Below are 27,351 nucleotides of genomic sequence, written 5' to 3' on the forward strand. Positions count from 1 at the left end.
TTCAGTTCTTTTTTAGGTTTGGTTATTTTGCAGGGTGTGTTTAGTCCTTCTAGGCAGGAGGGAAAAGGACTTTGGGTCTACAGAGGTGTATACTCATGAGGGAGCAATTTTCTTTGTGGCAAAGATGATAGTATGTAGGGTGATAAAGTTAGTTGAAATGGCTCATTTGTGACCAATAAATACAAATATAGTGATTAGTTCAAGAATTAGTATGTAGTGGATAAGCCTTTGGAATCAGGCAGGCCTGGATTTGGTTCGGCTCTTACTAGCTTCATGACCTTGGGCAAGTTATTTAACCTCTCAAGGCTTTGGTTCCCTCACCCGTAAATATGGTTAATGGTAGCACCTTTCTCACACAGTGTTTTGAGGATTGAGATAGATGTAAAGTGTAAAACACATAGTAAGCATTACATAAATGTTAGCTTTAATGATGACAATGATGTATTTGTGTAGCTGCTATTCATCATCAATTCATTTATTCATGTATTCATTCATGAAATATCACTCTGAAGAGATTGTCATTACATCTAATGGGCAGTTTCTAGTTTTCATCGTACTTGACCTTTCAGCCACATTCTACACTGCTTACCATTTCCATAGTCTGGTTTGTGAGTAACCGGAGGCTTTGGGAGATTTTGAATCTCCTAAAATAATGTGAAAAACTTCCTACGTATGTACATTTTTCTGGAGAGAATCTCAAAGGAATTCATGGCCTCATAAAAGTTAAACACAAAACTTGCGGTATCCTGAAAACCATGTCCCTGGAGAGACATACAGCTGACTACAAGACTGTCCTCATCGTCAAAGAGTTCCTGAAGTGAGGAGGCAGGCAGACTTACAGACAAGGCCCTCACAGAATGGCCTGCAGGGCAGTGATGGGCAGAGGGTGTAAGAGTCAGAGACCACAAGGAAGGAGGATTGGCGATACAGCTTCATGGAGGCAGGAGTAGATATCAAGCCCAGTGAGGAGATGCGAGGCTGAAGGAATAATACATAGAAATCCAGGCTACAAAAGTCAACTTCTGTGTACTTAAAACATCAAAAATGATCTGGTAAGACAGTGCACAGTGCCTGAGGTGTAAGTTGCCCAACGTGAGGTGGGCTAGGTTGGCAGAGTGAGGTCCTGAGATGTCTTTTGGGCTTGGAGCGTAGACTCGTTCCTGTGGGCTGCGGGAAGGCATTGAAGGGTTGTAAGCAGAAGAGTGACGTGGTCAGAGCTGTAATTTTAATTTTTATTCCTTTTGTTTTTCAAGCTAAACAAAGCTTTTAATAAAATAGTCTTGTTCTTTATGAATACCTGTAAATTCTCTTATAAAGCAGTAGCAAAGATGACTGTAGCAAGAGCTTAGGAGGCAAGGCAATATTAGAAGGTGTTTTTTTTTAACAGAAACTTAAAACTATAAATGTAGAAGATCTGTTTATATATTTTTCTTTCAGAAGTAAATACCCACACCCACCCAGGTAAAAGGAAATATTGCACTTTCTGCTCTTATGACTAAGATGTCAGGGGTTCCAGAAGAACCTTTCAAGATTACCAGAATTAGGCCATTTAACCTAACTCAGACCATGTGGAAACAGTCGAATATCCAGCTGAAACTCTTTCCTGAAAAGAGCTGTGTTTTTAAAAAGAAATCCCTTTAGTTGCTGTTTTTCGGGAGAGACTCTGGTGGCAGGGAGATCATAAAGGAGCTAGTATAGTCCCCTTCCAGGTGAACGATGAGGAACTAAGGCAGTGGCAGTGGGAATTAAGGAAGGAGGACTTTTTTTTTTTAATCAGAAGATAAAAATCAGGACTTAATATGAACAGCTGGATGGTGGAGAGGAAGGAGGTATCACGAGTTGTTCTCAGGATTATGACTTCTAATTTTCCTGTATAAGCCCTGGACTAGGTTAGAGACCATTGGAGACCTGAGACAGAGATGTCAAATTTTTCCTGACCCTAGAAATTCATAGTGTCATGGGGGAAATAAGGGTTATACACAGAGTGATTAAATAACATTTCAGACAAATTATAAGCTTAGTAAGTACTGAAAGCATCAGGAAAGTGGTAATCATTGTGGGAGGAAGTGGTTACACAAGGCCCTTCATATCATTATATCCAAGGGGAAGTTTTTAGTTTTCATCTTACTTGACCTTTCAGCCACATTTTACACTTCTCACCACTCCCTTAGTCTTTAAACACTTCCCCCCTTGCCTTTTTTTCTTTTTTTTTTTTCCGCTTGGGCAGGCAGCGGGAATCGAACCTGGGTCTCCGGCATGGCCAGTGAGAACTCTGCCTGCTGAGGCACTGTGGCCTGCCCCCACACCCTTGCCTTTTATGGTACACATTCTCTTGGTTTTCTTCTATCCCTCTGGTTCCTCTTTCTGAGTCTACTCAGTAGTTTCATTCTCTTCTCCCTAGGGCCTACTGGGGCCTACTGTGTGTTCCAGGCCCTATTCTAGGTAGTGAGGCACAGCACAACATGATCTCACCTCTGCCTAAATTTTCAGTCCTATTTCATGTATTCTCCTCTCATCCTCTGTGTTCCAGGACAGAGCTGCCTGGAACCAGCCACGTTAAACTTCTTTCTGGCTCTCCAACATGTCTTAGTCCTTTCTATGCCCAGGCTTTTACATTTTTGTTCTATCTATCTGGAACACTCCTCCTCCTTCATCTCCTAGTCAACTCCTGTTCCTCCTTCCGATCTCAGCTCAAGTAGTACTTCTTCAGCAGTAGGGTGAGTGTAGAATTTGTTGTCCAACAATGTGGACAATTGTTGTCCAAACTGGAATACATTTGAGAGTGAAAAGGAATGTTAAACTGAAACTGTCCTGAGCAAAAGGACACGTGGCCACCTGATTCAGAGTGGACTTTTCTGACTCCCGAGATGTGCAGAGGTCCCCTTTGCTCTCCTTGCTCTCTGTGCTTCCCTTCATAGCCCTGACTGTGGATGGTAGTGATACGTTTGAGTGACTGATCAAACTTTTCTCCCCAGTGGGCTTTAAACTCCATGAAGGTAGACATGTCCCATTATGTCTTTGGCACCTGAGATATACTGTGCCACATAGTAGGTTCTTTTTTTTTTTTCAAAGCACTCTTCAACAAGTAGTTACAATCCTCTCAGATTTTTCCTTCTAGCTGCCCCAGAATATAGGAGGCTAGAAGGCTTTATCTTCACAGTTGACTTTTTTTCCTTCTTTTTGTTTGTGAAAAATAATATATAAACAAAAAAGCAATAAATTTCAAAGCATAGCACCACAATTAGTTGTAGAACATACTTCAGAGTTTGACATGGGTTACAATTCCACAATTATAGTTTTTTACTTCTGGTTGCTCTAAGATACTGGACACTAAAAGAGATATCAATTTAATGATTCAGCATTCATATTCATCTGTTAAATCCTATCTTCACTGTATAACTCCACCATTACCTTTGATCTTTCCATCCCTCTCTTTAGGGGTGTTTGAGCTAGGACCATTCTAAATTTTTCATATTGGAAGGGCCTGTCACTACCATGGGGTAGGGAGATGAAACTATCTGATGTTCTGGAGAGACTGGGTCCTCTAGGTTTCAGGACTTATCTGGACCAGGGACCCATCTGGAGGTTGTAGATTTCTGGAAAGTTACTGTGGTGCATGGATCCCTTATGGAATCTCATATATGCCCTAGGTGTTCTTTAGAATTGGCTGGAATGGTCCTGGTTGGGGTTTGACAGGTTATGATAGGTATTAAGGTCTAACTGAAGCTTGCATAAGAGCAACCACCAGGGTAGCCTCTCAACTGTATTTGAGCTCTCTGCCACTGATACTTTCATAGTTACATTCCTTTTCCCCCTTTTGGTCAAGATGGAATTGTTGATCCCATGGTGCCAGGGCCAGATTCATATCTGGAAGTTATCTCCCACATCGCTAGGGAGACTTTCATCCCTGGATGTCATGTCCCACCTAGGGGGAGGGCAGTGATTTCACTTGCAGAATTTGGCTTAGAGAGAATGAGGCCACATCCGAGCAACAAAAGAAGTCCTCTTAGGAAGTAGCTCTTAGGCATACGTATAGGTAGTCTAAGCTTCTCCACTACCTACACAAGCTTCACAAGAGTAAGCCTCAGGATGGAGGGCATGGCCTATTGATTTGAGTGTCCCTAAAGTTTGACACAGCATTGGGCAATTCCTGATGGTAAGGTTTAATAGTTCCATATTCTTTCTCCCATCCCTCATAATAGGTGTTTTTTTTTGTTGTTGTTTGTTTGTTTTTTTTGCTGTACAGTGGGGGTCACATTTCATCCTTTTTCCATGTGAATATCCCCTTATTGCAGCACCATTTGTTGAATTTTTGTTTGTTTGGTTTTTCATTTGTTTGTTTGTTTGGGAAGTGAATGGGCCAGGAATCGAACCTGGGCCTTGTGGATAGCAGGCAAGAATTCTACCACTGAACTACCCTTGCACTCCCACAAATAGGTTCTTTTTTTTCTTTTTAAAGGTGGTTGTGACTATGTACAAATCATGCACCAGGTGCAAAAATATGGAATGCTTCATGAATTTGCGTGTCATCCTTGCGCAGGGGCCATAGCTAATCTTCTCTCTATCATTCCAATTTTAGTATATGTGTCGCCGAAGCAAGCACACTTGGTACATTCTTAATCAACATTTAATGAGTAAATAAATTAATGCTTAAACTTAAGGTAAAAAGCATTTTCATTTCTATTATTTGAAATGTGATCTTCCGATTCCCAATCCAGTGCTTTTTCCAAAAGGGTTTGAAGAAGGTGAAAATGAAAGATGACTCCCAGATTTAGAAGTTGGGTGGGTGCTGGTCTTAAGAAAAATGAGGAATGTAAAGTCTGAGAATCTTTTGTCCATTTTCAATTATCCCATAAAAATCTGAACAGCATTCCAATCTGCAAAGAACTCTGAGAAGAGCCACAGATGGCCCCTCCCCTTCAGGGGGCTTAAGCAGACAACTTTTAAAAAGAGATAAGATTATGAAGTCCTGGAACCTATTTAAAATTGTGTTTTTCTCTATTCCTAGCACCTAGCACAGTGCTTGGAACATAATAATTATCAAATGAATGGAAAAGTGAAAAGTTTGGTAGTTCTCCAAACTGAATCATTCAGTCCAAAGGCACTTCTGAATGGAAGGCTGATTTGGTATTCATGAGGGTGATAAGGATTCATCCAGTTGTTTGAGGGAAACACTGACATAGAACAAGTGTTCGTCTCACATTGCAGGCAGCAAAGCTACTTGGATCTTAGTACACTTTGTTATGATATCTTGCTTTTTAAATAAACTGCTTCTTGTTATTGTCTCCTTCTGTGTATTAGCATTTACCAGCTGGAAGAAAATAACATATGTTGTATCTTTTTGTATTTATGACTACTGAATTAATAACTTATAGCCCAGTTGAATGCAAAGAAAATGAGTGAAAGGCTGTAAATCATAGGTGGAAGTTGTTAATGCTAATAGAGCATGTAACATATGCTTCATTTTGGCACAGTTTTGAAATAATGTGAATGCTTTAAAGGGCTTGAGTCTATTTGCCTTCATTTTTTTTCCTTTTTATTTTTTATTACAGAAGTTGTGGGTTTACAGAGCAATCATGTATCAAATACTGGATTCCTACATACCGCTCTATTATTAACACCTTGCATTGGTGAGATACATTTGTCACAACCGATGCAAGCATATTTTTATAGTTGTACTCTTAACTATAGCCCGTGGTTTAACTTAGGGTTTACTGTCTGTGTTGTGCTGTCTCATGAATTTTTAAAAAAATTTTATTCTAGTAACATATATTCAACCTCAAATTTCCTCTTTTAACCACATTAAAATATTTACTTCAGTGCTGTCAATTATGTTCACAATAATGGTTGAAATGCATTGAGGCACCACAATTTCATTGGTAATACTATATGTCCTTCCATTGGAACTTAGCGCCTTCAACTTGAAGTAGATAAAATTTATGATTAACTATAGTCAGAATGTGAAAATCAAATAATTTAATTTTATATGTTGGCATTTCTCTTCATTTGGATTTGTAACAAATAGATTCTAAATATGAACTAACACGTCCCATTTTTTTTCTTTTAACAAGGTTGACTGAGTTACAGATTTTAAAAACGCATATTACAAATGTAGAACTTGTTGATAACTTTGAGAGGCAGAAGGTGGTAGTGGAAAGAGCAGACCCTTTTATCAGAGGGGGATTTTCTAGTTGTAAATAACTGAAACCCAATAGCTTGGCAAAAGAGGCAATGCATTCTAAGGATACAAGGCTATGTTATAGAATGTAAGGGCTGGGGTGGGGGTGCAGCTCCGCCTAGGAGGGTCTGGGACTAGGACCTAGAAACCTTCAAGAACTGAGGGGCCTCGGTCTATGTCTCCAAGGCTGCATGGTTTCTTATCTCTACTTTTCTCTGTGCACCTGCTCCTTTCTTCTCTTCCAGCAGACCGGTTGTCTTTGCTTCATTGTGCACACAACCAGCAGAGGCTGCCTGGCATCTCTGAATTCCCAATTCATGCAAAAGAGAATCTGATTATGTCATCTTGAGTCAGATGACCGCTCCAGCTTTGTTCCTTCAAAAAATCTTTATTGAGTGCAGGACACTATTCTAGGCACCAGGGATACCTATTACACTCATGGCACGTGTGTGCATGTGTTTGTGTGTCTAAGTGTGTGTGAGAGAGAAAGAGACAGTAATGAGACAGAGACAGGCAGACATTAGACTCTGAAAGCTCATCCTTTTTTGTTTCTGGCTTGAAGGTTACACTTTTCAGAAAAGAGGAAGTATGGACTTGGGATTTAGGTACACCTGGATTCAAATCCTGATTCCTCTACCAGTTATGTGTGATCTTGTACAAATTAAATTATGTCTGTCGGCCCCAATTTCTTCATCAGTAAAATGGAAATAGTCCTTTAGGTTGGTTATTAGAATTAACGTGAAATGGTGCCTGTAAAGCCATTAGCACTGCACCTGCCATATAGAAATCATAACTGCCATTCACTGATGGTTGTGATTCTGAGCAAGTTACTTAACCTGCCTGAATCTGTTTCCTCATCTACAAAATGGGAAACAATATCACCTACCTCACATGCTTATTCTAAGGGTTAAATCATGTGATGTATGCCAGGGTTCCAGGGCATTGTACATAATGGGTGCTCAGCATGTTGCTGCCTTTATTATAATTATTATTAATCACATTTTTCCTCTTTCTTCTAGTTTCCATTTGGCCGACGCTTGCCTTGTGATATCTACTGGCATGGAGTTTCATTTCATGACAATGATATATTCTCAGGTCAAGTGAACAAGTTTCCAGGTATCTGCTGTTATTGACAGCATTTACAAATGTTTCTATGGTTGGGTCTCAGAGAACACTCTTTTACCAAAAATGGCAATGTTTTGAGATCAAATTTGAGGACTCTTAATTAGGAATTGCTGCCTACACTCTGCTGCTGTGTTGCTGCCTTGGGATGGAAGTTAACTCAGAGATAATCAGACTTAAACTACTAAGGTTTAAAGACTGGAGGTTCAAAAACAAAAAGACAGGCTTTCTAATTCTACTGGTGGAAGTACATGATCTTCACCTTATGGGTTATAGGTATAATCTGGGGACCATAGGCTCAAAATGAAAAAATAGAATATTTCACTTGAATAATTTATAGGATACAGAAGTACTAAAATTCGAGGAATATTTCACAGAAATAGGGTATTATTCCCCTTTTCTTCTTCGAGGTAACATTTTTAAAACAAAACATACCAGTCTCCATATTAGATACTAGAGGCTGTAGGTAAAGCTTCTGCTTTTTACCTAACGACGTTTTCTAAATGAAACTTACCTTACAAGGAGGACTTGTATGCCAGGAAAGTGTCATAGTCAACACTTTAAGATATCCCCTCATGCCACCCCCTCATTCGCCAAACACCTTATTTTATTTTTTAATCTCTACCACCCTCTTCAGCTATGATCACCACTTTTCATTATTTTGGATGGCTAAGTGAAGAGGATGATTAAAGGTGGGCGTTCTTAGAGAGAAGGAAACATTTGATCAGGTTGGGTGTGATCACAACCAAAGGGTTTTCCATTTATTTTCAAAATTACATATGTCTTGTACAACCCATATTATAATAGAATAATGAATAATTTTCAAAAAGAACATCACCACAAATCCCATCTTCATTTTAGCAAAACAATATACATATTTCCACATTGCCTTCCAAATCTTTACCATACTTGTTTATCATTTTTACATGGTTGTAGTCAGAGGATAGTTAACTGAATATAAGGTGTTTTTCCTGGCATTATGTCATTTATGTTTAGTTTATAATATGTTTATTTTTAAAAGTAGACTTAAGTTTTATTCTTTTTCGATAAAACCTCTCAGAAAATCCAATAATATAGATTGGCTAGGCCATACCCACTAGCGGATTTTCGTATAGCCACGCAGGCTCACAAGGTCACTACTACAGGCCACACTTGGCTCAGATTAGTTTAGGAGAATAGAGGGCAGGAAACACAGATCGCCAGTGGGCGGGGGCAGGCATTTCTCTTCAATGGAAGTCTTCGTAATGGTTCCAGTTAGGAGTCTCTGGTTCCTCAAGTGAAAGCTCAGGTGCAAGGCAGCAAGGTCCACATTGGTGAATGTGGCTGTGCCTTGGCTTAGGGGCCGTATAGGAGTCAACATCTCTTGTATCGACTCCAGAGCAGTGCTTCCTGGGTCTGCAAGGGTTGTGCTAAATTATGAGAATTACCACACCCAGGAAAGCCTAGAGCTATGGCTTTCTACCAGGTATTTATGCAATTTACCAATCTGAGATAATTTTAACCATATGCTTTGTGGCAAGCAACATAGCTGATATTCCAATTTTATTGGTTTCCAGGGAAACAAAGCTAGAAAATTAACCCAAGGTGAAATTTATCCACAGAGAAGGTAAAAGGATTTTGCTAGAGAACAAGAATGATTCTTGTAGCCAGGGATCTTGCACACCAGTCTAATGGAATAACTATTATTGTCTCTGTCCCACTGATCAGAAAAATGGACCTTTTGATGCCACTAAAAGGGTGAAGGGAACAACACTTCGGTTGAGGACAGAGTTCCTAAGATATCAATCATTAACATTTTCCCCATTCACTAATGCCTCATCTAATAGCTGAGGCTAGTAAAGAAGAAGTAGCTATGGTTCTACATTTGGAACACAAATTATAAATACAGAAAATACCTCCAAAGGACTAGTTTCCTTAAGGCTGTAATAAGAATATTCATTCCAAAGAAGAAAATTTTCCCTGTCCCATATTCCATGTGCCAGTGATTGGAGCGTTTCATTTTTCATTTTACTAACAGCAGTTAATTAGCTCTAATGACAAAGCAGGCTCTCACATCTCCAGGCAGAGGAACAGTACTGCCATACCCTTTCCTCTTTGAAAGACAGTAATCCTCAGCAATGGGGTAATTAAAGAACAGTCTGCTCTTTGGCTCCAGTTTATGCCAAAGCTAAACTTCTGCTGCTCATATATTCTCTTATTCCAAAAATGCATTTCCTATGCATTGTGATTACGTAGCGTGAGTTCTAGTGGATAATGCCAGGCAAGTATAAATACTCTACACGCTGCACTGGTTTGAAACTGTTAAGTACCCCCAGAAAAGCCACATTCTTCTAATCCAATATTGTGGATGCAGACCTATTGAGGGTGGGATCTCTTGGTTAGGTTGTTTCCCTGGAGATGTGACTCTGCCCATTCAGGGTGCATCTTAATTAGCTTATACGAGCCCTTTAAGAGGAGAACATTTTGGAGAAAGCTCAGACCCAGACGCTTGGAGATGGTGAGAGAGTCATTTGAAGCTAGAGGCTAGGAGAGAAGAACAGCAGACTTTGCCATGTGACTTCCCATGTGACAGAGAAACCCCAGACTCAATTGGCCTCTCTTGAATGAAGGTATTCTCTTGTTGGTGCCTTAATTTGGACATTTTCATGGACTTAGAACTTTACTTTTATATGCTAATAATTCCTCTTTGTAAAAGCTGATCCATTTCTGGTATATTGCATTCTGGCAGCTTTAGCAAACCAAAATACATGTTGAGTAAACTAAGATTTTTTGGGTACTCTTATGAAAATAACTTATTTTGTGTCAGCACACTGGATTTTAGCCACTTTCCTGTGAGCAATTTCCTTGTTCAAAATGTCTTAACTGAAGAATTAAGACTTCCCATAAAAAAATAATCTGACCTAATTATGTATGTGCCTTTAGAAGGTGCATTTGGAGTCCTTTAAAAGGGGAAATGTTTTGGAGAAAGCTTAGATGCAGATATTTGGAGATTGAGTCAGAAAAGGCCCAAGTGCTAAGCAAGGACTCGCAGAAATAGCCAGAACTTGAAGAGAAGAAATCTCCAGCTTTGGAAGATATTAAGCTAAGAGATGAAACCCAGAGTTTTGTCCCAGAGCAGCTAAGTAAGGGTCCACAGACACTTAAAGAGGAAGCCACTGGAGTCAGAAACTGGAAGCAATGGAACCGAGAGCAAGGACCAGCAGATGTCAGCCATGTGCCTTTCCATGTGACTCTTTTCTTTAGAGTCATGGTATCTTTTTCTGGGTGCCTTAGTTTGGACATTTAAAAAATATATTATTATTGAGAAATCTTCACACATCATATAGTCCATCCAAACTATACAGTCAGTGGCTCACAGTATCATCACATAGTTGTGTGTTCATCACCATAATCATTTTTAGAATGTTTGCATCACTCCAGAAAAAGAAATAAAAAGAAAAAAGAAAGAACCCTTACATCCCATACTCCTTACCCCTCCCTCTCATTGGCCACTAGAATTGCAATCTACCCAATTTTTATACCCCTTGTCCCCCTCCCATTATTCATTTATTTATTTTGTCCTAATTTTTTTTACTCAGTTTGGATATTTTTAAGCCTTAGAGCTGTAAACTTGCAACTTAATAAATCTCCTTTATAAAAGTCGATCCAGGGTAGTGCAATGGTGGCTCAGTGGCAAGAATTCTTGCCTGCCAAATGGGAGACCCAGGTTCGATTGCCAGAACCTGCTCATGACAAAAAAAAAAAAGTGGATCGATTTCTGAATATTGCATTCCAGCAGCTTTAGCAAGCAAAACCACCCTGATAGCAAAGCCTGATAAAGACATCACAGGAAAAGAAAATTACAAACCAATTTCTCATATGAAAATAGATGCAAAAATCCTTAACGAAATACTAGCAAGCCGAATCCAAAAGCATATTAAAAAGATTATTCACTATGACAAAGTGGGATTTATCCTAAGAATGCAACAATGGTTCAGCAAACAAAAATCATTTGATGCAATACACCACATTAATAGGACAAAGGGAAAAAACATGTGATTATCTCAATAGACACAGAAAAGGCATTTGACAAAAGCCAGCACCCCTTTCTGATAAAAATACTCAGAAAGCTAGGAATGGAAGAGAACTTCTCAACATGATAACAGCCATTTTTAAAAAACCCACTGCTAAGATCATTCTCTGTGGTGACTTAAAGCTTTTCCCTGAAGGACAGGAACAAAACAATGATGCCTACTTTCACCACAGCTACTCAGACTAGAAGTTATAGACAGAAAAATTAGACAAGAAAAAGAAATAAGAGGTATCCAAATTGAAAAGGAGGGAGTAAAACTATCTTTATTTCAGGAAACAGGATCTTATACAGAAATAGAGGAATCCACATGAAAACTGCTAGGTCTAATAAACAGATTCAACAAATGTCATGATACAAGATCAGCATGCATAAATCAATTGTGTTTTATACACCAGCAATAAAAAATCCAAAGAAGAATTTATGAAAAAAGAAAAAAATACCTAGGAATAAATTTAAACCAAGGATATAAAATATTGTACACTGCAAACTATAAACACTTCTGAGAGAAAATTTTAAAAGACTAAATAAATGGCAAGACATCCATGTTCATAGACTGGGAAACTTAATATTATCAAAATGTCAATATTATCCAAAATGATCTAAGAATTCATTTCAATCCCTATCAAATTTCAGGAAACTTTTTTTTTTTTTGGCAGAAATGGAAAAGCCAGATCTTCAAATTCATATGGAACTAGAAGGGACCCTAAATAGCCAAAACTATTTTGAAAAAGAAGAACAAAGTTGGGGGATTCACACTTCTCAATTTCAAATTGAGTACAAAGCAACAGTCATCAAAACAGTGGGGTGCTGGCATTAAGATAGATATATAGACTAATGGAACAGAATTGTAAGCCCAGAAATAGACTCACATATCTATGGCCAATTGATTTTTTGACAAGGATGCTAAGTATGTGCAGTGGGGAAAGAATAGTCTCTTCAACAGATGGTACTAGGAAAACTGGATATACACATGCAAAAGAATTGTTAGACCTCCTACCTCATACCATATATAAAAATTAGCTCAAAACGGATCAAGGGCCTAAATATACTAGCTAATACTATTTTAAAAACTCTTAGAAAATGACATAGGGACAAATCTTCATGACCTTGAATTCAGTAAATGGATTCTTAGATATGACACCATAAGCACAAGCAATAAAAATAAACACTAGATAAATTCAACTTCATCAAAACTTTTGGAAGTATTTGCATATCAAAGGACATTATCAATAATGTAAAAAGACAATCCACAGAATAAGAGAATATAGTTGCATATATTGGTAAGGCCTTAATATCAAGAATATAAAAAGAACTTTTACAACTCAACAACAAAAGACAAACCACCCAATTAAAAAATGGGCAAAGGAACTGCTAAAAACACTGAAAAAGTGATCAGACTTCAATTAGAGATATGAATGAAGGTGATCTGAGTAGGACTAAGGTAAATCAGACTAAAGGGTAAAAGGATGATATTGAGTATATTTTAAAACTTAAATTTTTGTGTGAGACTGAGGGAGATGTTTCTTTGGTGTAAAATTTATATTTTCAGTGGCACACAATTTAATTTAACTTGTATGGTCACCTTATTTGAACACCATAACTTCATGGAACATTGAATAAGGAGTGAGATCTTGTTGGTTTGTACAGGCTGATGTGGTGCCCCAATACATCCTAGAGTAATCTGGAAGAAAATTTAAAAGTAGTTTCAAAGTGCCCGTCAGGAACTAGGAAAAATGTGGAAATATTAAACTTCCCCTCCTGGGGCAGATCTGATATTCTCTGAAGCATTGGGAACTGCCAATATGATGGGCCAGGCCCTCATAAAACTTATTCTTGCAAAGGAGAAACTAAGCCTACTTATGATTATGCCTAAGAGTCACCTCCAGAGAATCTCTTTTTTGCTCAGAGGTGGCCTCTTTCTCTAAGTAAACTCACTCCCCTTCTTTCTACGTGGCACACGATTCCGGGGGTGTAAATCTCCCTGGCAATGTGGGAAGCAGTCCTTGGGGATGAGCCTGGCCCTGACACAGTGGGATTGAGAAAGACTTCTTGACCAAAATGGGAAAAAGAAATGAAATGAAGTAAAGTTTCAGTGGCTGAGAGATTTCAGCTAGAGTTGAGAGGTCATTCTGGAGATTATTCTAATGCAGTGTACAGATATCCCTTTTCAGTTTTGGGGTTATTAGAGTAGCTAGAGGGAAATACGTGAATTTATTGAAGTGTAATTCAATAGCCTGGATTCTTGAAGATGACTGAATAACTACAGAGCTTTAAAGGTGGGACTGAGTGTCTGTGAAAACCCTGTGACTGACATCCTTTTATCCAGTGTACAGACAGATGAGTAAGAAAAAAAACCATAATAAATAAATAAATAATATGAGGGGAGGGAGTATGGAATGTTTTGGATGTTCTTTTTTTAACTTTTATTATTACTTTTATTCTTATTTATATTTTTTGGTGTAATGAAAATGTTCAAAAATCGATTGTGATGACAAATGCACAGCTATATGATGATACTGTGAACAACTGATTGTATAATTTGGATTATGTGAATATGTAATATATCTCAATAAAATTGCATTAAAATAGGCAAAGGACTTGAGAAGACTTTTTTCCAAAGAAGATTACAAATGGCTAACAAGCATATGAAAAAATGCTCAATATCATGAACCATTAGGAAAATGCAAATCAAAACCACAATGAGATTCCACTTCATACCCACAAGATGTCTATTATTTAAAAAGCAAGCAAACAAAAATAAGTGTTGGAGAGGATGCAGAGAAATTGGCATTCCAGTGCATGCTTGGGTGGGAATATAAAGTGGTGTAGCCACCATTGGTGGTTCCTCAAAAAGTTAAAGAATTACTATATGACATCTAGGTATATACCCCAAAAAAGCAAAAGAAAGTGAAAAGAGGGTCTCATACAGTTACTTGTACACCAGTGTTTGTAAGAGTATTATTCACAATAGTCAAAATAAGGAAACAACCCAAGTGTCTATCAACAGATGAATGGATACATACAACGGTATATTAGTCGGCCATAAGAAAGATTGTTCTGAGACATGATGCAAAATGGAAGAACTTTGAAAACATTATACTCAGTGAAATAAGCAAGACACTTAAGGACAAATACTGTATGGTGACACAAAAGAGATGTCTAGAAATAGCAAATCTGCCGAGCCGGAAAAGTCAAGTTACCAGAACTCTGGGGACAAGTGACTGAGCTTCAGAAAAATAGGTAAAATCCTCCTTATCTAATTGGTGTACAAAGTTGGGGCCAGCATTTTAGCAGAGGAAACTAATGTTTAGGCCTAGAGTAGGAGCTTCCACCTAAGGTCAGAATTGGTCCAAAAGCCTAGTGTAGGAGGTCCCAGGGGTGGGGGCGCAGTCATATACTACAGCTGCTTAGAGAAGGGTGGCAGAGTCAGAAGCCAGCAGAGTCTAGTAATGAGTGCCCTTTTCTTGTATTTACTTTGGGAACAGGCACTCTGGCTCAGCTAGAAACTCACCTATTCTCATCATGGTCTCAGTGAGAGAAAATAACACTCCCTGATCTATCTCTGAGTCGCCAACAGAGGTAGGGAAGTCTCGGCTTCCATGTGGGTTCCAATGTGGGACTGGAGACTTTCTCTGACAGAAATGGATTGGGAACACAATTTGATATGGTGGAGGAACAAGTGTTTGGGTGGTGAGTGGGTTGAGGGAGGCCTATGCTGGTTCCTCCCAGAGATAGGTATTCAGATAGGGCTGGCTACAGAGGGAAGTGGCTGGGAAAAAGTAACCACTGGCTTGTAGGATGCTTCTTAAATGGGCTGTTTTTAATAGAGAACTGCATGGAGACACAAAGTTTGGAAACAGATCTACTCGCTGGTATAGGTAGCATTATAAATGGAGCTATTATAGTTTTAAGATGAATAAACTCAAATTGCTGGGCTTTGAATTCCCCAAAACTTTTTGGAGCATTCAGATGAAATGCCTTGTACTCACAGTACTTTTATGTTGTGTGAGTTGTTTCTGAGAAAATTTTCATAGGAATTAACATAGGAATTTCCGAGAAAATTTTCATAGGAATTTACATATGAATTTCTGAGAAAATTTTCCCCTACCACAAACCTATCTAAATACAGAAAACATTAGTGCACTTTTTGGTCAGCAGGTATCATCTACTTGGTATAAAGTGCTGTATAGTTATGAAAATTTTCAGCTTAATACTATAATTAGAATGTTGGTCAACTACAAGTAAAAAGGTTTTAAAAAGTTGAAATTTTGTTTTATTTTACTTTGTGTTCAGCTCCAGCATTAATAACTCAAAAATTCCAATTTTGGGGGGAAAATAAAAGGAAATAGGTCTTTTTTTTTGTACTCACACATGTTTCTTGAGAATCTCAGAACAGTGCCTCAAGTGAGTTTTCTTATATTGAAGAGCACAGTTTATTAGTGCTTTTTGAGCTCCTTTATTTCTGAGGTAATCCCTCACTATATCTTTCTAGACAAGAACTAAGAATCTAGGCACTGACATTGAAGCTGCAATCTTTAGATTTATTTCTCTTTTTAATATGCTAAGGGAAGCAAGAAGTTGGTTATTAAAACTTTCAATCTCAGGTGGTCAGACTTTCTTTCCTGAACAAAGAAGTTTAGAGAAACCTCATTCATTCTGCCTGTATCCATTCAGAATGTATGATAACTCAGACATGCAAACTGCCGTGGACCTCTTTGCACTTTCTATTAAAAATAAGTTTGCTAAGCAAATTTCTAGTGCACACACAAAAAAGGAACTGTTTTGTTTACTTCCAGTTGAAGGTCATTTTTAATCTTCATTTTTAGCAGTGATATTTGCCATATAAAATAAGCATGCTAAAATTTAAAGTAATTTTTATCCATTTGCTTAAAATTCCCTAAGATATGCACTCAATTTCTTCTCCTGTCAGAGTTACTAAAGACGTTACAAAGAAAAACCTCCATTCTTTTAATATGTTTTATAAATGAGAAATTTCAGTCCCCTCTGGGGCAAATTAATGAGATCTTATCAATGTCAGTGTCAGTAACTGGAACTGAAGACTCCTATGGTTTGCTTTTTTTTTTTCCCCCTTAAACTATTATAAATTCTGTTATGGTATCCTTTCCACTCCCAGTCCTCAATTCAAGGAGACGAATTTTATACCAGTATGTGTGTATTTTCTATTTTGTACTGTTAATACTCATGAAAGATTAAAGCAAAGCAGCTTAATTAAGCTTCTCATAATGTAATCAGAGTTCATTAAGCACTTTTCTCCAGAGTACAAGATGGAAGGAATCCCTGAAGTACGTATGGTGGCCAAAAATTAAAGAGCATATTAAATTTTAAGTACAAGATATAAATGCTGCTCTTTATTCTCTGTCTAGGGGACCAACAAAGACTAGAATAATAAACTAGGTGAAAACTCATTCTTTCACATTGATGCTTCATTTTTACAAGGAGAAAAAAAATATCTGCCCATTACCTCAAGTGTTTTTACTAATTTGGTAGATCTTTCCACACCATGAGTCACTGCTGTAGGGAACAACTCATACTTTTTTTTTTTAAATCCTGTCTGAAAAAGAATGGATTTGTCAGGTGGATAATTTTTAAGGTCCCATATAATGGCTGTTTTATAGCTGGTGGTCCACTATTGTTAAAACTTCACAGCTTCTCTTCTCCCCAGGCATGACAGAGATGGTGCGGAAAATTACTCTGAGCAGAGCAGTGAGAGTCATGCAGGACCTCTTTCCTGAGGAGTACAACTTCTACCCTCGCTCATGGATTCTGCCTGAAGAGTTCCAGCTCTTTGTTGCTCAGGTAGATGGCACTCCACCCCCATGACCCTTGAATTATAGTGTGTTTGCAAAATTGTGTTCTCTCCCCCATCCATGGCAGGAAATCTGGAACCTAGGATAAAGGGTCCCCAGGAAGCTAAGGCAGGTTAAGGCAGCGTCTTACATAGTAGCACAATAGATGTGGGCAACAATCAAAGCAGCTTGCAGAGTTGAAACTGAAGCTGGTGCTGGAGCGGGAGAATACAGTCAGGGCTTTGGAGAGCCAGGGAGACAGGGCAGAGTGGGTGGTTGAGCAGGCAAGTGGAAGGGGGCTGTGTGGGCAAATCCTAGATTGTGGTCTCTTCTTGTGATATGAAATCTAAAAGGACAGGATCTCTTTAAAGACCATGGGGAGTACATCTGACAAACTGAGGGAGAAAACCTTTTAAGTGTCCTGCTTTAGATTCGTTCCAGAATGAATTCTCAAATGATCATTCTACATTGAAGTAATGTATTTGATCATGAAATACTTGGAAGCCTTCACCACTGATTGTGAAATAGAACCAGTAGGGAAGCTGAACTCAGAATGGCATTTTGGTTAGTCTTTTATAGGATTCATTTAGCATTGCTTCAAAGCCTTTGCCACAGGTTCCAGGGTCCATACCATACTTGTGACGGTAGCTATACAACAAATGCCTGTCTAATTTATTTGTCTAATATCATTTATTGGTCCTAGTGTGTTCCAGATATTGTGCTAGATGCTTAATACAATTTCTTTAAATCCTCACAGCAATCTTGTGAAGCCGATTATTTATATCCTCATTTTGTGGATAAGGAACTGAAAGGTTAAGAAATTAAGTGACTTGCTTGAGAAGTAGTATTTAAACCTAGATCTGATTCCAAGGCCTAAATATTTTATAGTCTATCTTTTTGCCTCCATATTGGTTAGGTTTTAATATTGAATTATAAAACTTGTAATAAAATTATGATTAAATATAAAACAGCTTTAAATGATAGTTTTTAAAGGAAACTGTCTGTGGGGTGGTGGTTAAGTAGGTCTACATGCATTTCTTAAAACTCATTGAACTATTAAGTTAATATCAATGCATTCTTTTGTATGTAAATTATACTTCAACAAATTAATTAAAAAATAAAATAAAAGATCAGCTGTTTCCTGTACTTACCCCACAACTCTACTCATGCTGTTCTTGCTATGTGGAATGCCATTCCTTCCCATCTCTATAACTCTATATCTCAACTATATCTCAAGGTCTAATTTAAATGAGATACGAGCTGTGACTTCAAAAAATGATAAAAGAGGATAGCATTTCCATCATCTCCAAAAGTACTTTTATGCCCCTTTACAGTTAATTCCTCTAACTCTTCACCCTCGGCAACCATTCATTTGCATGTTCTCATTATAGTTTAGTTTTGCCTGTTCAAGAAACTGACATAAATGGAATGATATAGTATGTACTCTTTTATGTCTGTTTTTTTGGTTGTTGTTGTTGTGGCTCAGAGTATTGTTTCTGAGATTAATCCATGTTTGCTGTGTGTATCAATAGTTTGTATTTTTGTTTCTGAGTAGTGTTCCATAGTATGCATACACTGCAATTTATTTATTCATTCACCAATTGATGGGCATTTACGTTATTTCCAGTTTGGGATGTTATAAATAAAGCTGCTATGACTACATCCACAAAACTTTTTGTGGATATATGTTTTCACTTCTCTTGGGTACTACCTAGGAGTGGAATTACTGGATATGGCATTTATAAGCTCAACTTTATAAGAAACTGCCAAGCTGTTTTCCAAAATGGTTGCACCAGTTTACACTCCCACCAAATCCTTGCCAGAATTTGATATTTTTAGTCTTTTTAATTTTAATTTTAGACTGGTAGATGTATGGTTCTTTGAGTTTATCCCTTTTGGGGTTTCCTGGGATTCTTAATTGTGAATATTCATGTCTTTCATTAAATTTGGGAAGTTTGCTGCCATTGTTTCTTTGAATATTCCTTCTGCCCCTTTCTTTCTTCACCTTCTCCTATGGGACTCCCGTAATGTGTATATTGGTAAGCTTGATAGTGTCCCACAGGTTTCTTAGGCTCTGTTTGTTATTTTTTATTCTTTTCTCTTTCTGCTCCTCAGCCTGAATAATTTCACTTGTCTTGCCTTCAAGTTGACTAATTCTTTCTTCTTCCACCTCCAATCTGCTGTTGAAACTGTCTAAGGAATTTTTCATTTCAATTATTATGTTCTTCAACTCCAGAATTTCTCTGGAGAGATTCCCATCTTATTCTCTCATTGTTTTCCTCATATCCTTTAGTTCTTTCTCTGTGTTTTCTCTTATCTCTTTGGACCTATTGACGATCTTTTTAAAAAAGTATATATCGGGTAAGTCTTGTCCTTTTTGTTGATAATTTCTGGATTTATATTTTGTTCCTTTAGATGGGCCACGAGTTCCTGTTTCCTTGTTTGTATTTCAATCTTATGTTGTACATTGAACATTTTAGTATTTTAAAGTATTAGTTTTGGAAGTCAGTCCCTGAGCTGTCCATTCCTTGAGTTTGTATCCAACTGGTGATATGAGAGATTTTCTTAAATGCCAGGAGCTAATAAAAACAAATAAACCAAAGCAAAAATTACCTGTCACTGTCTTTGCAAACTGGCTTTATTTGGCTGATAGTCTCCTTCAGAGCTTAGACCTCCTATCAAGAAGATCAGCCCAAGGCAAATGTGAAGTGCTGTATCCTGTCTGTCTTACCTGAGCATGTGTGGAGCCTGCTTCTTTTCCTGGACTTATGCTCGCTAGGGGCCTTAGGAATTCCCACTTACTGTTCACAGAATTTCGGGTGAATGCCCCCTCTATTTCCTTTGAAATAAACTTTCACCCCTCTTGGGTGCTCTCTTGAGTGACCTCATATAGATAGTCCTTTGCCCCAGGCTGCTTCAACTTAATTTGTTTCTGACATTGAGCTAGCTGTCTGCAAACTGCTTCTCCGCAGTCAGGATAAACTCTGGGAGGGTGAGCCTGAGACAAGTACCCTACTTCAGTCTCTCAGACTCCCATCTGATAGACTGGCACTGACAAACATGCATCCAAATATGTGCACAGGGGCCACTCTGCTCCTTTGGAACAGGGCCAGGGATCCACAATGGCTCCATCCCACATTGTAAAGGGATGGGCAAAGGGCCAGCAAGGGCACCAGTAGCTTTTTCTATGGCTTTTGAAGCTGTTTTCTTGATTCAGCACTTGCCCAGTTAATGCAACTATTTAATTGTATTTGGTAGTATTGAAGAAGTTTGCTGTCTTTAAGATTCCTCTGCCACCCTTGCATGAGGGAGGGTTAGAACAATAGCTGTCCTAAGACCTGGTACCCAGTGATCTGAAGTAGCTGATCAAAACCAGTGATTAGCGATCAGATCACATTCCCTTGGAGTTTGGAGGACTAGGTCTTTATGTCCCATCCAGGCACCAGCAAGCTGTGACAGTCTCCACTGCTGCCTAGCCTGAGGCTGGGGAAGAAGGGTGGTAGCCACTGCAAGCAATTTACCAGTCTCTTCTTCTCACTCCACCCTGCATGCTGCAGTTTCAAAATAGTTGATTCAGGCAGTTCCTACAAATTCAATAGTTTTCATGGAGGGACTGATTCCTGGAGCTTCCTACTCTGCCATTTTCCTACAATCCTTCTCACTTATTACTGAGTTTTTTTGAGTTCTTTATATATTTGGGGGATGCAGGTGCTTTTCAGAGATAAGAATTGTAGATATTTTCTCTCAATCTGTGCTTTATCTTAACATTCTCTTAATAGTATCTTTTGAAGAGCAAATTTTAAATTTTGATGAAGTCCAATTTAGTAATTTTTTCTTTTATGGGTTGTGACTTTACTGTCATTTATAACAAATTTTTGTCTAAGCGAAGATCACAAAGATATTTTCCTATGTTTTCATTTATAGTTTTAGGTTTTAAATTTAGAACTATGATTCATTTTGAGTTAATCATCATACATGGTGTGAGGTATGGATCAAAGTTCACTTTTTTGCATGTAGATATCCTATTTTTAAGAAATATTTCATGAGGTGACTAACATTTCCCCTCCATATTGCCCTTGCACCTTTGTCAAAAATAGTTATCCAGGTATGTGTGGATCTGTTTCTGAACTCTCTGTTCTGTTCTATTGACCTTTTTGTTATCTTTACACTACTACCATGCTGTCCTCATTATTGTAATTTTATAATAAGTCTTGAAGTTGGGTAGTGTTAGTCCTCCAACTTTGTTTTTCTTTTTCCAAGTTGTTTTGACTGTTCTAGTCCTTTGCTTTGCTATGTAAATTTTAGAATCAGCTTGTCAATTTCTACTAAAACACCTAGTGTGATTTTGATTGGTATTGCATTGAATAACCTCTTAACAATATTGAGTTTTTGTTCCATGAACATGTTATATCTCTCACTTTATGATAAAGTACTCTTTACCTTCTCTCAGAAGAAAGTATTCCAATAAATATTATTGAATTTTGTTATAGAATCTAGTTAAATTTTCAGAAACAGTTTTATCTTTTCAGTTTTTGTTTTTAAAATTCATTAGGCAGATATGACCTGGCAATACCATTGCTAGGTATCTATTCAGAGGACATGAGGGCAAAGACGCAAATGAACATTTGCACACCAATGCTTATAGCAGCATTATTTACAATTGCCAAGAGATGGGAACAGCCCAAATGTCCATCAACAGACTAGTGGCTAAACAAGCTGTGGTATATACATACGGTGGAATATTATGCAGCTGTAAGACAGAATAAAGTTATGAAGTATGTAACAACATGGATGGACCTTAAGAATATTATGCTGGGTGAGATTAGCCAGAAACAAAAGGACAAATACTGTATGGTGTCAGTGGTATGAACTAATGTTAATAAATGAACTTGGATAATTTCAGTTAGGAACACAGGTCATCAGGAGATAGAAATAAGATAGGTATTGGGTAATTGGAACTAAAGGAATACAGATTGTGCAATGGGACTGATTGTAAAAATTCAGAAATGGATAGCACAATACTACCTAACTGTAGTACAATAATGTTAGAACACTGAATGAAGCTGAATGTGAGACTGATAAAGGGAGGAGGCCTGGGGGCACAAATGAAATCAGAAGGAAAGTTATATGATAAAATCTAAGATGGTGTAATCTAGGAATGCCTAAAGTGTATAATGATAGTGACTAAATGTACAAATTTAAAAATGTTTTGCATGAGGAAGAACAAAGAAATGTCAATACTGCAGGGTGTTGAAGATAGATGGTAATTACTATTTTAAAACTTTAACTTATGTGTGAGACTAAAGCAAAACATATTTATTTGGTACAAAATTTATATTTTGACTCATGCATTTCCTAATATAATTTATGTGGATAGCTTAATTGAACACCATAGGTATATGGAACCTTGAGTAGGGCATGAGATTTTGTAGGTTTGTCCAGGGTGATGCCTCAATAAATCCCAGAAGGATTTGAACCGTGAATAAAAAGTATTTGCAAAGTCCCCTTAGGGGAATGGTGAGAAAGGGGGAAAATTCAGATTCCTCAAGTGGAGAATTCTTGATATTTTCACAAGCAGTGGGGACAACCAAAGCTATAGGCTGAGCCCCCAATCTTGGGGTTTGTTCATATGAAACTTAACCTCAGAAAGGATAAGCTAAGCCTACTTAAAATTAGGTCTATGAGTCACCCCCAAGAGAACCTCTTTTGTTGCTCAGATGTGGCATCTCTCTCTTAGCCAACATGGCAAGCAAACTCACTGCCCTCCCCGTCTGTACGTGGGACATGACTCCCAGGGGTGTGGACCTTCCTGGCAACATGGGACAGAAATCCTAGACTGAACTGGGACTCAGCTCCAAGGGATTGGAAAACCTTCTCAACTGAAAGGGGGAAGAGAGAAATAAGACAAAATAAAATCTCTCAATGGCTGAGAGATTCCAGAGTCAAGAGGTTATCCTGGAGGTTATTCTTTTTTTTTTTTCTTTTTTTTTTTTACTTTTTTTTTTAATTAATTAAAAAAAAAGAAATTAACACAACATTTAGAAATCATTCCATTCTACATATGCAATCAGCAATTCTTAATATCATCACATAGATGTATGATCATTATTTCTTAGTACATTTGGATCGATTTAGGAAAAGAACTAGCAAAACAACAGAAAAAGTTATAGAATGTTAATATAGAGAAAAAAATAAAAATAATAATAATAATAAAAAATAAAAAATATATATAAAAAAAGGAAAAAGAAAAAAAACAAAAGACACAAACAAACAAACAAAGAAACCTATAGCTCAGATGCAGCTTCATTCAGTGTTTTTTTTTTTTTTTTTTTATTAATTAAAAAAAAGAATTAACAAAACAATTAGAAATCATTCCAATCTACATGTACAATCAGTAATTCTTAATAACATCACATAGTTGCATATTCATCATTTCTTAGTACATTTGCATCGATTTAGAAAAAGTAATAAAAAGACAACAGAATAAGAATTAAAACAATAATAGAAAGAAAAAAACAAAAAAAACAAAAACAAAAAACCTATACCTCACATGCAGCTTCATTCAGTGTTTTAACATAATTGCATTACAATTGGGTAGTATTGTGCTGTCCATTTCTGAGTTTTTATATCCAGTCCCGTTGTACAGTCTGTATCCCTTCATCTCCAAATATCCCTTCTCTTTTTTTCTTTTTTTTTTTTTTTTTTTTTTTTTTTTTTTTTTTTTTTTTTTTTAAAGGAAAGACAGAGAGAAGGAAGGAAGGATAGAAGGAAGGAAGGAAGGAAGAAAGGGAAACATTTTTAAACATTTTCTTGTTTTATTGTATTCTGTTTCTCCGTTTTTTGTTACATGGGCTGGGGCCGGGAATCGAACCGAGGTCCTCCGGCATAGCAGGCAAGCACTTTGCCCGCTGAGCCACCGCGGCCCTCCCTCTTTTTTTTTTAATTAACGGAAAAAAAAGAAATTAACCCAACATTTAGAGATCATACCATTCTACACATGCAATCATTAATTCTTAACATCATCACATAGATGCATGATCATCATTTCTTAGTACATTTGCATTGGTTTAGAAGAACTAGCAACATAACCGAAAAAGATATAGAATGTTAATATAGAGAAAAAAATAAAAGTAATAATAGTAAAATCAAAACAAAACAAAACAAAACAAAACAAAAACCTATAGCTCAGATGCAGCTTCATTCAGTGTTTTAACATAATTACTTTACAATTAGGTATTATTGTGCTGTCCATTTTTGAGTTTTTGTATCTAGTCCTGTTACACCGTCTGTATCCCTTCAACTCCAATTGGCCATTATCTTACCCTGTTTCTACCTCCTGCTGGACTCTGTTATCAAGGACATATTCCAAATTTATTCTCGAATGTCTGTTCACATCAGTGGGACCATACAGTATTTGTCCTTTAGTTTTTGGCTAGACTCACTCAGCATAATGTTCTCTAGGTCCATCCATGTTAATACATGCTTCATAAGTTTATCTTGTCTTAAAGCTGCATAATATTCCATCGTATGTATATACCACAGTTTGTTTAGCCACTCTTCTGTTGATGGAGATTTTGGCTGTTTCCATCTCTTTGCAATTGTAAATAATGCTGCTATAAACATTGGTGTGCAAATGTCCGTTTGTGTCTTTGCCCTTAAGTCCTTTGAGTAGATACCTAGCAATGGTATTGCTGGGTCGTATGGCAATTCTATATTCAGCTTTTTGAGGAACCGCCAAACTGCCTTCCACAGTGGTTGCACCCTTTGACATTCCCACCAACAGTGGATAAGTGTGCCTCTTTCTCCGCATCCTCTCCAGCACTTGTCATTTTCTGTTTTGTTGATAATGGCCATTCTCGTGGGTGTGAGATGATATCTCATTGTGGTTTTGATTTGCATTTCTCTAATGGCCAGGGACATTGAGCATCTCTTCATGTGCCTCTTGGCCATCCGTATTTCCTCTTCTGAGAGGTGTCTGTTCAAGTCTTTTTCCCATTTTGTAATTGGGTTGGCTGTCTTTTTGTTGTTGAGATGAACAATCTCTTTATAAATTCTGGATACTAGACCTTTATCTGATATATCATTTCCAAATATTGTCTCCCATTGTGAAGGCTGTCTTTCTACTTTCTTGATGAAGTTCTTTGATGCACAAAAGTGTTTAATTTTGAGGAGTTCCCATTTATTTATTTCCTTCTTCAGTGCTCTTGCTTTAGGTTTAAGGTCCATAAAACCGCCTCCAGTTGTAAGATCCATAAGATATCTCCCAACATTTTCCTCTAACTGCTTTATGGTCGTAGACCTAATGTTTAGATCTTTGATCCATTTTGAGTTAACTTTTGTATAGGGTGTGAGAGATGGGTCTTCTTTCATTCTTTTGCATATGGATATCCAGTTCTCTAGGCACCATTTATTGAAGAGACTGCTCTGTCCCAGGTGAGTTGGCTTGACTGCCTTATCAAAGATCAAATGTCCATAGGTGAGAGGGTCTATATCTGAGCACTCTATTCGATTCCATTGGTCGATATATCTATCTTTATGCCAATACCATGCTGTTTTGACCACTGTGGCTTCATAATATGCCTTAAAGTCAGGCAGCGCGAGACCTCCAGCTTCGTTTTTTTTCCTCAAGATGTTTTTAGCAATTCGGGGCACCCTGCCCTTCCAGATAAATTTGCTTATTGGTTTTTCTATTTCTGAAAAATAAGTTGTTGGGATTTTGATTGGTATTGCATTGAATCTGTAAATCAATTTAGGTAGGATTGACATCTTAACTATATTTAGTCTTCCAATCCATGAACACGGTATGCCCTTCCATCTATTTAGGTCTTCTGTGATTTCTTTTAGCAGTTTTTTGTAGTTTTCTTTATATAGGTTTTTTGTCTCTTTAGTTAAATTTATTCCTAGGTATTTTATTCTTTTAGTTGCAATTGTAAATGGGATTCGTTTCTTGATTTCCCCCTCAGCTTGTTCATTACTAGTGTATAGAAATGCTACAGATTTTTGAATGTTGATCTTGTAACCTGCTACTTTGCTGTACTCATTTATTAGCTCTAGTAATTTTGTTGTGGATTTTTCCGGGTTTTCGACGTATAATATCATATCGTCTGCAAACAGTGATAGTTTTACTTCTTCCTTTCCAATTTTGATGCCTTGTATTTCTTTTTCTTGTCTAATTGCTCTGGCTAGAACCTCCAACACAATGTTGAATAATAGTGGTGATAGTGGACATCCTTGTCTTGTTCCTGATCTTAGGGGGAAAGTTTTCAATTTTTCCCCATTGAGGATGATATTAGCTGTGGGTTTTTCATATATTCCCTCTATCATTTTAAGGAAGTTCCCTTGTATTCCTATCTTTTGAAGTGTTTTCAACAGGAAAGGATGTTGAATCTTGTCGAATGCCTTCTCTGCATCAATTGAGATGATCATGTGATTTTTCTGCTTTGATTTGTTGATATGGTGTATTACATTAATTGATTTTCTTATGTTGAACCATCCTTGCATACCTGGGATGAATCCTACTTGGTCATGATGTATAATTCTTTTAATGTGCTGTTGGATACGATTTGCTAGAATTTTATTGAGGATTTTTGCATCTGTATTCATTAGAGAGATTGGTCTGTAGTTTTCTTTTTTTGTAATATCTTTGCCTGGTTTTGGTATGAGGGTGATGTTGGCTTCATAGAATGAATTAGGTAGTTTTCCCTCCACTTTGATTTTTTTGAAGAGTTTGAAGAGAATTGGTACTAATTCTTTCTGGAATGTTTGGTAGAATTCACATGTGAAGCCATCTGGTCCTGGACTTTTCTTTTTAGGAAGCTTTTGAATGACTAATTCAATTTCTTTACTTGTGATTGGTTTGTTGAGGTCATCTATGTCTTCTTGAGTCAAAGTTGGTTGTTCATGTCTTTCCAGGAACCCGTCCATTTCCTCTAAATTGTTGTATTTATTAGCGTAAAGTTGTTCATAGTATCCTGTTATTACCTCCTTTATTTCTGTGAGGTCAGTAGTTATGTCTCCTCTTCCATTTCTGATCTTATTTATTTGCATCCTCTCTCTTCTTCTTTTTGTCAATCTTGCTAAGGGCCCATCAATCTTATTGATTTTCTCATAGAACCAACTTCTGGCCTTATTGATTTTCTCTATTGTTTTCATGTTTTCAATTTCATTTATTT

General features: G+C 37.3%; 1 protein-coding gene and 1 non-coding gene across 8 annotated transcripts in view; one reads left to right on the top strand and one right to left on the bottom strand.

Annotated features, from left to right (window-relative positions):
• TTLL11 (tubulin tyrosine ligase like 11) overlaps positions 1-27,351 on the top strand; it is a 272,555-nt gene that overhangs the window by 54,525 nt on the left and 190,679 nt on the right. For all 7 annotated transcript variants that reach the window (XM_077143052.1, XM_077143054.1, XM_077143063.1 and 4 more), the window contains exons 2-3: positions 7,198-7,294; positions 17,056-17,189. In XM_077143052.1, the coding sequence (XP_076999167.1) occupies positions 7,198-7,294; positions 17,056-17,189 (231 nt within the window). The remainder of the gene's footprint in view (positions 1-7,197; positions 7,295-17,055; positions 17,190-27,351) is intronic.
• On the bottom strand, positions 4,496-4,605 carry LOC143675212 (U6 spliceosomal RNA). The gene has a single exon (XR_013171455.1). It is a non-coding gene; the product is annotated as a U6 spliceosomal RNA (small nuclear RNA).

This window comes from Tamandua tetradactyla, chromosome 2 (genome assembly GCF_023851605.1).
Source record: "Tamandua tetradactyla isolate mTamTet1 chromosome 2, mTamTet1.pri, whole genome shotgun sequence".
In the NCBI taxonomy this organism is placed as follows: Eukaryota; Metazoa; Chordata; class Mammalia; order Pilosa; family Myrmecophagidae; genus Tamandua; species Tamandua tetradactyla.